This window comes from Halichoerus grypus, chromosome 7 (genome assembly GCF_964656455.1).
Source record: "Halichoerus grypus chromosome 7, mHalGry1.hap1.1, whole genome shotgun sequence".
Taxonomy (NCBI): Eukaryota; Metazoa; Chordata; class Mammalia; order Carnivora; family Phocidae; genus Halichoerus; species Halichoerus grypus.
In genome coordinates, this window is record NC_135718.1 from 153,259,504 (window position 1) to 153,271,506 (window position 12,003).

Genomic DNA, 12,003 nt, shown 5'->3' on the forward strand with positions numbered 1-12,003 from the left:
CAGGTGTGTACCCAGTAGAAATGTGTGCACACACGCACCAGGAGAACGATCCAAGAATATTCACAGCAGCGCTGTTTGTATCCAAAAGCATGTAAAGGCTCTTTGCTGGACTAAGATGGATTAATCTCTATTTACCCTTATATACTTTTCTTGTCTCTGAGCACAGCAGGTGGGAGGTAGCATAATATATGTAAGGTGATGTGCATTTGTAGATGTGAAATGTCCCCTTAGGAGACCAAGGTATGAACCTTAAAAAAAAGGGATAAGAAACATTATTGGAAAGGAAGAAACTGGCATTCCTCATGGTACTAATGTCTTCAGGATCTTTGTTGACCAGGATGGAAACTGGACTTAAAAAGTTATAAAAGCAATACACATACATAGTAATTTTTCAAAAAAATCAAACAGTATAGAAAGACATAAAACAAATATTTCCTTCCCATCCACAGTTCTTTAAATGCAACTACTATTTTATGTCTACTTTCCAGGAAAAAAAAAAAGTATATTTCTATCAGTTGATACACACGCAGATTCCGTTTTTCACATGTACCCCCCTGGGACCACACTACATGTATCAATCTCCTCCTTACGTTCTCCTCTTCCCACTAACCAGGGTGGTGTTGCCAGCCGATCTGTGCGGGTTGGCCTCATCCTTAATAGCTGCATTGTGTATTGTTGTAGAGATGTATCAGAGTATTTGTAAACAGTCCCGCATTTGTGATCATTCATGTGCTTGCAGTGTTTTGGCAATTATGAATGACACTACCATACACATTCTTTTAGACTGTCTATGCATATTTTCCTTAAGGTAATTTCTCAACATTAGAAATGTGGGGACAAGGGTATGTGGTTTTTAAAAACCCTAGCATTATTTTCTCACTTTGATCACAGGGCAGGAAATTTTGCTGAGGAGTTAAAATGGGGACTTCCAGTTCCTGTTTTCTAATTCACTAATGCATCCTGCTCTTTGAAAAAGAAATTTCTCAGATGTGCTCCTTGGGGCTGCTGGGCAACACACTACTCTAAGATCAAAACTCCTGAGAAAACCTCTCTTTTGGTCTCAGCCCTGGGCAGGCCAGGTCTTCATGCTGCTGTGGCTGTCAGTGCTGCTCCTGGGTGAGTAGAACTGCTCGATGGGGTCCCCAGGTGGGGCATGGACAGCCTCTCTCTCCCCCTGGGTTCTCTCCCCCTTCTTGGGGCTCAGACATTCTTTCCTGTGTGGGGAGATTATATTCTCAGGATTCACCATCCAGCTCAGGGGCTTCTCCCTTGAGGCTGAAGGAGTGGTCAGAGCTGGGATAAACCTTCAATCCTACAGAGGAGGAAGCCCAGTGACCCCAGTAGTTAAGGATCTATTCATTGTTTTTCTACAATAAATATTACTTCAAGAAGTCCAGAAAATGTATGATATTTGCTTGTTCCTACTGCCTTATTCACAGACCTTCCTTTTCTCTCTGCAAAGGACATACACTTATTGCTTGCATGACAAGCCCAGGTCCTGGTCCTGGGCAGGGGAGGGCATGGTCTCTAACACAAAAGATGTCTCCTTCCCTTATACTCGAATGCAAACCACAGCAGTGATGGGCAGATAAAGAACACAGGGGCAGGGAGGGACCCAGAGGGGAGGTGGGTAAGGCACAGGGAAAACCTAAGGCACACTGCATTCTTTCTCCCCAGGCTTATTGAAGTATAATTGACAAATAAAAAATTATGCATATTTAAGATATAAAAGGTGACGTTTTGATATACATATATTATTAAAATAAGTACCAGAATGGAGCTAATTAACATTTCTATCTTTTCACTTACCTTTTGTGTGAGTGTTTGGTAAGAACTCTCAGAACCTACTCTCCTAGCAAATTTCAAGTATACATTACTATTAACTATAGTCACCATGCTGTGCATTAGATCTCCAGAACTTATTTATCTTATAAATTAAAGTTTGTTTCCTTTGACCAACATCTCCCTGAGGTCCCCCACTGCCTGGAAAACATCAGTTTATTCTCTGCTTCTGTGAGTTTAATTTTTTTAGGTTCCACATGAAAGTGAGGTCATGCAGTATTCACCTGGGTCTGGCTAATTTCACTTAGCGTAGTGTCCTCCAGGTTCATCCACGTTGTCACAATGGCAGGATTTTCTTCTTTTTTGAGGCTGAGTAATACTCCATTGTGTATCTGTGCCTTGTTGTCTTTATTTATTCGTTGGCTGGTAGACATTTAGATTGTTTCCATATACTGGCTATTGTGAAGAATGGGGCAGTGAACGCAGGAGTGCAGCTGTCTCTGGAAGATACTAGTATCATTTCCTTTGGATAGATATCCAAAGTGGGATTGCTGGATCCTATGGTAGTTTTATTTTTAATTGTTTGAGGAATCTTCATAATAGCTACTCCAAGTACATTCCCACCAATAGCACACAGGGTTTCTTTTCTCCACTTCCTAGACAATGCTTGTTATCTTCTGTCTTTGTGATAATAATCAATCTGACAGATGTGAGGTGATGTCTCATTGTGGTTTTTGCTTTGCATTTCCCTGATGATGAGTGATGTTGAGCATCTTTTCATGTACTTATTGGCCTTTGTACATCTTCTATTGAGAATATCAATTCAGGTCCTTACCTGTTTTTTAATGAGGCTATTTGTTTTCTTGTTGATTTGTTAGAGTTCCTTATACACATTAGATATTAATCCCCCTTATCAGATATAAGGCTTACAAATATTTTCTCCCATTCTGCAAGTTACCTCTTCATGCTTTCCATTGTTTCCTTTGCTATGCATAAGCTTTTTATTTTGATGTAATCCCATTTGCTTATTTTTCTTTTGTTCCCTGTGCTTTTGGGGTCATAGCCAAAAAATCATGTCCAAGACCAATGCCACGAAGCTTTCTACCTATGTTTCCTTCTGGTAATTTTATAGTTTGGGGTCTTATATGTAAGTCATTAATATATTTTAAGTTTATTTTTGTACATGGTGAGATATAAGGGCCTAATTTTATTTTTCTTCATGTGGACATTCAGTTTTCCCAGCACATTATACAGAAAAGACTATTCTTTCCCCATTGTGTGTTCTTAGCACTCTTGTTGAAGACCAGTCGACTGTAAATGTGTGGATTTATTTCTGGGTCCTTGATTCTGTTTCATTGTTCTATATGTCTTCTTTTACGCCAGTTTTGGATTAGTATAGTTTTGTAATATAGTTTGAAGTCAAGAAGTATGATGTCTTGGGCGCCCGGGTGGCTCAGTCGTTAAGCATCTGCCTTCAGCTCAGGCCATGGTCCCAGGGTCCTGGGATCGAGTCCCACATCGGGCTCCCTGCTCGGCAGGAAGCCTGCTTCTTCTCCCTCTCCCACTCCCCCTTGCTTGTGTTCCCTCTCTCGCTGTGTCTCTCTCTGTCAAATAAATAAATAAAATCTTTAAAAAACAAAAAAAAGAAGTATGATGTCTTCAGCTTTGTTTTTGTTCAGTATTGCTTTGACTGTCAGGATCTTTTGCGGCTCCATATAAATTTTAGGATTCTTTTTTCTAGTTCTGTGAAAAAATGCCATTGGAATTTTGATAGGGATTACATTGAATCTGTAGATTGCTTTGTATAATATGAACATTTTAACATATTAATTGTTCCAAACCATAAACACAGGATGTCTTTATATTTATTTGTGTTTTCTTTAATTTCTTTCAATGTTTTGTAGTTTTCAGTATAGAGATTGTTCACTTTCCTGGTTAAATTATTCCTCAATATTTTATTCTTGTTGATGTTATTGTAAGTAGGATTGTTTCCCTCTTTCCTTTTTCAAATAGTTTCTTGCTAGTGTATGGAAATGTAACTCATTTTTCCTTCAACTGTACTGAATGTGTTTATTAGTTCCAACAGTTTTTTGGCAGAATCTTTAGGGTTTTCTTTTTATAAGATAATACCATCTGCAAACAGAAAATTTTACTTCTTCCTTTCTGATTTGGATGTCTTTTATTTCTTGTTCTTGCCTATTTACTCTGGCTAGAACTTCCAGCACTATATTGAATAGAAGTGGCAAGAGTAAGCATTCTTGCCTTGTTCCTGATCTGAAAGGAAAAGCTTTTAGCTTTTCACTGTTGACTATGATGTTAGTTGTGGATTTGTCATATATGGGAGATAATTTCCTTCTAGACATAATCTGTTGATTTTTTTTTATCGTGAAAGTATGTTGAATTTTGTGAAATGCTTTTTATGCATCTATTGAGATGATCCTTAGATTTTAATCCTTCATTCTGTTAATTTAGTGTATCACATTTATTGCCTTGCACAAGTTGGGTCATCCCAGGGGTAAATTCCACATAATCCTCTTAATATACTATTGAATTCAGTTGGCTAACACTTCATTTTAGGATTTTTTAAATCTATGCTTATCAGAGATATTGGCCTGTAATTTTGTTTTCTTGTAGTGTACTTGTTTGGCTGACCTCATAAAGTGTGTTTAGAAGTGTTCTTGCCTCTTCATTTCTTTGGAAGAGTTTGAGAGGGTTAGAGTTAATTCTTTAAGTGTTTGGTAGAATTCACCAGTGAAGTCATCTGATTCTGGGCTTTTGTTGTTGTTGTTTTTTTTTAAGATTTCTTTATTTGAGATACAGAGAGGGAGAGAGAGAGAATGTGAGTGGGGGGAGAGGCAGAGGGAGAAGGAGAGAATCTCAAGCAGACTCTCCATTGAGTGCAGAGCCTAGCGCAGGGCTCGATCTCATGACCCTGAGACCATGACCTGAGCAGAAATTAAGAGTCAGATGCTTAACCAACTGAGCTACCCAGGCACCCCTTTGTTGGGAGGTTTTTGATTAACAAGTAAATCTCCTTACTTGTTATCAGTCTGTTCAGATTTTCTATTTCTTCATGATCCAATATTGGTAGGTTGTATGTTTCTAGAAATTTATTGATTTCTTCTAAGTTTTTCAATTTGTTGGTATATACTGTTTATAATAGTCTTTGTTTATAATTCTGTGGTATTGGTTTTAATGCCTCCTCTTTCATTTCTGATTTTATTTGAGTCTTCTCTCTTTTTTTCTTGGTCTATCTAAAGATTTGTCAATTTAGTTTATCTTTTTTTATTTTTTTTACCATTTCTCTCACTAATATCTGTTTATTTAAATACAGAATAAATCTGACAATTTGCCATTATGTTTTTTATTATGTTATGTTAGTTTATCTTTTTTAAAATATAGCTCTAGTTTTGTTGTTCTTTTCTATTATTTTTTATTTTCTATTTGATTTATTTCTGCTCTAATTTTTATTATTTCCATTCTTCTGCCAACTTTGGGCTTCTTGAGGTATAAAGTTACTTGGTTTTTTACTTGGGAGCTTTATCTTTTTCTTAAAGTAGGCCTTAATCACTATTAACTTTTCTCTTAGAATTGCTTTGCTGTAGTCCGTAAGTTTTACTATGTTGTGTTTCCATTTTTGTTTCTCTCAAGATATTTTCTGATTCCCCTTTCGATTTCTTCTTTGACTGTTCAGGAGCTTGTTGCTTCACTTCCATTATTTGTGAATTTTCCAGTTTTATCCTGTTAACGATTTCTAGTTTCATACCATTATGGTCAGAAAATTCAAGCTTCTTAAATTTGAGACTTGTTTTGTGGCCTAATATATAGTCTATGCTGGAGAATGTCTCATGTTCACTTGAGAAGAATGTGTGTTCTGCTACTGTAGGATAAAACATTCTATATATATCCATTGGGTTTACAAATAGATACATAGACTCTTTGGTCTAGAGTTTTGTACAAGTCTGCCATTTCTTTATTGATTTTCTGTCTGAATGATGTACCCACTGTTGAAAGTGGGTTATTAAAGTCCCCTAACATTATTGTATTGTTACCTATTTCTTATTTCAAATTTGCTATTTGTTTTATATATTTAGGTGCTTTCATATAGGGTGCATATATATTTATGATTGTATATCCTCTTGATGAATTGTCTACTTTATCATTGTATAGTACCTTTCTTTGTCTCTTGTTACAATTTTTTTAATCTTTATTTTTATTTTATTTTATTTATTTATTTGAGAGAGAGACAGAGAGAGTGAGAGAAAGTGGGAGAGAGAGAACATGAGCGGGGTGAGGGGCAGAGGAAGAAGCAGACTCCCTGAACAAGGAGCCCGATGTGGGGCTCGATCTCAGGACCCTGGGATCATGACCTAAACCAAAGGCAGACGATTAACCGACTGAGCCACCCAGGCGCCCCTCTTGTTACAATTTTTGACTTAAAATCTATTTTGTCTGATAAAAGTAGAGTCATTCTTGCTCTCTTTTGGTTACCATATGCATGGAATATGTTTTCCATCCTTTTACTTTGAGCCTATGTGTGCCCTTAAATCTAAAATGAAACTCTTGTAGGCAGCATATAGTTGTATTATTTTTATTCATTCAGCTACTCTGTGTTTTTTATTGGAAAATTTAATCCTTTTAAATTAAAAGTAGTTATTTATAGGTAAGGACTATTGTCATTTTTTCATTGTTTTCTGACTATTTTGCAGTTCGTTTTTTTTCTTTCTTCCTCTCCTATTGTCTTCCATTGTGATTTGATGATTTTTTCTAGTGGTGTGCTCTGATTGCTCTCTTTTTATCTGTTGTGTATCTACTATAGTTTTTTTTCCCTTTGTGATTACCATGAGGCTTATATAAAACATCTTATGGTTATAACAGTCAATTTGAGCTAGGAAATTTATTTCAATCGTGTATAAAAACTCTACACTTTTACTTCTCCTTCCCCACATTTTGTTATTAATGTCACAATCTACATATTTTTATATTGTGTGTACATTAACAAATTATTGTAGCTATAGTTATTTTTAATGGTTTTGCCTTTTTTAACTTATACAACAGTTAAAAGTGATTATATATCACCATACAGTATGCTATGGTCTGTGTCCCCCAAAATTCATATGTTAAAATTCTGACCTGTCAGGTGGTAGTATTAGGAGATGGTGGGGCTTTGGAAAGTGATTAAGTCTTTAGGGCAAAGCCCTCATCAATGAGATTAGTACCCTTATAAAAGAGGCCAGAGAGAGCTCTCTCACCCTTCTGCCTTGTTACATCAGAAGATGGCTGTCTATGATGAAATGGGCCCTCACCAGAAAGGAATCAGGCTCATGCCTTAATACTGGAGTTTCCAGCTTCCAGAACTGTGAGAAATAAATTTCTGTTGTTCATAAGCCACTCACTATGGTATTTTTGTCATAGCAGAATGAATGGACTAAGATACTGTATTTAGAGTATTCTGAATTTGACAACACATTTACCTTCACCAGGGAGTTTTTTACTTCTGTGTGTTTTTATGTTCCTAATAATGTCCTTTCTTTGGTGTTCTTGAAGAACTCCTTTTTGCTTTTCTTGTAAGGCAGGTCTAGTGGTGGTTAACTCCCTCAGCTTTTGTTTGTTTTGGAAAGTATTTATCTCTCCTTCATATTTGAAGGACAGTTTCGCTGGGTATAGTATTTTGATTGGCAGGTTTTTTTTTTTTCTTTCAGTGTTTTGAATATATCATCTCACTCTACCCTGGCCTACAATATTGCTAAAGAAATCCACTATAAGCCTTATGGGGGTTTCTTTGTATGAGACTCCTTAATGAGTCATTTTTCTTTTACTGATTTCAAAACACTCCGTGTCTTTGACTTTTGAGAATTTGAATATGATGTGTCTTGGTTTAGACCTTTGATGTTCAGCTTATTGGGGGTTCTTTGGGGATCATGAATCTGGATACACATTTCCCTCCCCAGATTTGGGAAGTTTTCTGTCATTATTTCTTCAAATAATCTTTCTGTCTGTGTTCTCAGCTTCTTCTGGGACTTCAATAATATGTATATTGATTCACTTATTGTTATTCCATAAGTCACTCAAGCGTTTTTCACTTATTGTCATTCTTTCTTTTCTTTTTGTTCTTCTAACTGGATGATTTCAAATGTTCTGTCTTCAAGTTTGCTTATTCTTTCTCCTGAATGATCAATTATGCTATTGAAGGTCTCTATTGAACTTTCCAGTTTGGTCATTTTATTCTTTAATCCCAAGATTTCTGTTTGAGTCTTTTTTGTTTTCTATTTCTTTGTTAAAATTCACATTTTGTTTAGGTATTATTTTCCTGATTTCATTTAGTTGTGTCCACTTATAGCTCACTGAGCTTCTTTAAGACTATTATTTTGAATTATTTGTCAAGCAGTACATGGATCCCCTTTTCTTTAGGGTCAGTTGCTGGAGCTTTATTAATTTCTATTGATGTTTTCATATTTTCCTGACTCTTCATGATCTGTATAACTTCACATGGGTGTCTGTTTATTTAGAAGAACAGATAATTTTACAGACTGGTTTTGGCAGGTAAATACCATCTGCTGCTTCCCTGGACTTATGGGACTGCCTCTAGGATCATGGTTGAGCAGGGCTGGAGCTGGATCTCGTGGCCATTGCTAGGTCTGCAGTTGGGTCCACAGTTGGCAAGCCTGTTACCAGGGGCATGAATGGGTATGATTTCTCCTGGGTCCCTGAATATTCTCCCAATGGGTTGTTAGGCTGATTCCTGGATGGCCAACACTACCTCTAGACTGCAGTAAAGTGGGACTGGAGCTGGGTCACGGGATTGCTTCAGCAACAGTAGTCAGGTCTGAGATCAGTGGGCCTGCTACCGGGGCATGGATGTAGATGATTCCTCTTGGGTTCCTTGGCAATGGGATCTAGAGGCAAGACCATGGACAAATTGGACTAGAGTTGAGTCCACAGGAAGATGAGGTAGCTCTAGGTCTGCAGATGGGCTCATAGTCAGTGAGTTTTCTACAGGGCATGCGCCTGCCTTCTCAAAGTGATCCTCCTTGGTCTTTGGTTCCAGTGGGATTTTGCAATCTCCTACCTGGGTCTTACAGCTCTCCACTTTTATCTGTGGATGGCTGCCAAATATGTGTTTCTGTGGGAGACACAGGTTGTAGACCTCCTGTTCCATCATCTTGTTCCTGTCATTTCTGGTACTTGACATTCTAATTGCACCTGTTGATGTGTTTCAGTTTCTGTTAATTCATACATATAAATGGGTTTGTTTTTACCAAAGTTTAAATTACTAGAATAAAATATATTTATTCATTTATTTAACAAAAATTTTAGTAACATTTATGTACAGCATTGCACTAGGTGTTGAGAATGATGGGAAGGCATAGGAGGCAGCATTTCTGTGCTTAGGAAGCTCATGATATAAAAGGGCCTCCAGCCAGTCCCTAGTGTACAAGAAACATCCACCTAACAAGATCCCAGTTAAATAATTGTCCAAAGGTACCAATTATGGTGCAAGTAAATAATAAACTATACGCCAAGTAGCTGGTAATGACTTCATGAAACAGAGGGAGAGTGGGAGCTGGAAGGGGCAGGGATGGAGTGGGGCACAATATAAGAAAAAAGGCCCCATGGAAGCTGCATGAAACACTCCAGAAATAGGAAGCACATCCCAGTGTGGTACCAACACAAAAGGGCAAGATTGGCCAGGAGCACATGCTTTGGGACCAAACAGGATGTGTTCAAACAAATGGTTCAAAACTCCATTCTGCTGCCTACTAGCTACTTAGACCAGTTTATGGCCTGTAAATGGGGATAATCATAGAACTTACTTCATAGGGGTATTAACAAGATTACATGAAATAATATATGTGAAAGTCTACCACATCGGAAACATTCAGAAAAGTTTTAGCTACATTTAAAACAACACAAATTCCATGGTGACCAAGATATTTGGGTAATGGCAAATAATCCATTGTTCTCTATCAAACACTTAGGTTTGGATTACTTCTCCATCATCCTCATGTGGAGAGGGACAATATCTCTCTTGCTTACTGATGGATTTCCTTTGTCCTATCCAGTCCCTGGCATATAGCTGACATTTCAAAAATTTCTGTTGAATAAACCAAATCTGTCCCTCATCTGAAATGTCTAAGCAATTTATAAACTTGCCAATTTTTCCTCCTCTGTCTTTCTATTACCCGTTTCTCAAGCCTGTATCCTCCTATCTCTATTTATTGACCTAGTTACTTAATTTGTTACTCAATAAATAAATATTCAATAAATATTTATGGAATATCTCTTATATGCCAGGCACTGTTATAGGTACGGGGGCGGGGGGGGGCGTATGATGAATTTAAGAAGTTCCTGCTCTCACAGAACTTCCATTCCAGAGAAGGGAAAGTAAACAAAGTAAACAAGCAAATAATTTTGGATAAACACTCCGAAGAAAATTAAATATTATCATCTCTTGTCCTGCCTTCTAATCAGTCTCTCTGCTTCGCATCTGGTCTCACTGACGTTTACCCACTGTCATAATGCTCGATCTAAGTTTCAAATTCTAACTTTGTCACTCTCTACTTGAAGACTTTCCATGTCTCTTGGTTATAATAATAAAACTGTAGCTTTTATAATAAAACCATAGCTACCTACCACCCATGACATGAGCCCTACATGTCTCTCTCACCTGATTCCCCTTCATTCCCTACCTTTCAGAACTTCACCTTAACCCCTGAACATCAATGCTATTTCTTCACTTCTATGCCCTTTATGCCTCTATTACCCTCTCCATCACCTCTTGTCATGCACAGACTCCTTTGCCTGGCTGACTCCTATGTGTTCATTCAGTTTTCTCAAGCATCCCTCTTTCGGGTAACTGTCATAGCCCACCCTCCTCACCACACACTCACACACACCTCACACACTGGCAGGGGTGGTCCTTCTGCCCACAAAGTGCCCTGTGTGTACTTCTATTGCACTTACATTCTATATTATAATTATATAATTTTGCTTCATGTTTCTGCTTCCACCTTCTGTCAACTTCTTACCAGCAGGCACCATTTTTTGTTCATCTTAGAAGTCCAAGCACAATGACTAAGATATACAGAGACATTTGACAAATGTCAATTAAATTTTTTAAATATGAATTTCTAATGAAAGAAATAATAAATGGATAGAAAAAAACAGGCATTACTTTTGAAAAGCCAAAGAATCCTTGCTCTGTATTCATCTCTAGCTCTTTTTTTTTTTTGCAGCTCCTGTCAGTGGACAATTTGGTGAGTTCTCCATTCTTTTGCTCTTCAGTGTCTCTGGATAAGAGTGTCTCCCTAATAAATATGAGGCATTTGCAATGGCTATCAGAGGATCTCTAATATCTCCTGTTCTTGCTGAGACCAGAAGGGATGTGAAAGTGTTACGTGGTCTATTGGCATCACCCAATGGCTAAGATAGCCATGTGGCTACCCTTTGACTCTCCCTGGAAGAACGGACAAATGCACAAGCAGCTCCTGGCCTTTGGTAGGCCCTGCACTTACCCCTATCGCCAATGGACCCCACTTGACCAGGCAGGACATCTTCAACTCCATGGTAAACATGCAGGACTTGGGATAGGGTTTTCTCCAATCAGCGAGCCAGAAAAACTTCTCTGATAACATCACACTGTGAAGATATCAGCAGGAATATTACATCCTCTATAGTTTTAGAAGTAAAATCCTCCAGGAAATGTGTGGAGAATAGAAGAACATCCAAAAATTGGGGCCTTTAAAGGAAGAAATGCAAAGAAGAGATCGGGGGAGAAGATTTATTATCTGTATCACACATGTTCTTAGTTCTGACTCATTGCCATTCTCCTGGGTCAGAGAGTGGCCCATAAATAGCAAGGAAGATCTACATCCTCTCTCCTTGTCCAGAAGGAGACCAGAAGGAATCCAGCTGACCCGGGATTTCTTCCTTGTCTGGGTCACCTCTGGATTCCAGCAAATGACTTGTCCATTCCTTGCTCTGCCACAATTAGCTATGATGAGAGTTTCTGGGCATCTGAATCATCTGTGAAATGAAGGTGTTAAAAAAGTTAATCTCTCAAGCTTTACTCAGTGCCAAAATCTTCAGAAAATATGATTTATCCTTTTAGGAAAGTACAAACCTGTGATTTACACAATTCCTTTGGAGGTTCTTATGAGTTCGTGAACACGATAAACAAATATCCCACGTGGGGCAGGGATGGGTTTCTCTAGGATCCAC

The 12,003-nt window shown here is 37.9% G+C and overlaps 1 protein-coding gene across 3 annotated transcripts in view; it reads left to right on the plus strand.

Moving 5' to 3' along the window:
- The first annotated feature begins 980 nt into the window (after window positions 1–980).
- Window positions 981–12,003, plus strand: part of FCRL5 (Fc receptor like 5) — a 34,713-nt gene continuing 23,690 nt past the window's right edge. For 2 of the 3 annotated variants that reach the window (XM_036069816.2, XM_036069813.2), the window contains exon 1: window positions 11,049–11,349. In XM_036069816.2, the coding sequence (XP_035925709.1) occupies window positions 11,202–11,349 (148 nt within the window). In that variant the 5' untranslated portion in view covers window positions 11,049–11,201. The other variant, XM_036069815.2, reaches the window with a different exon arrangement.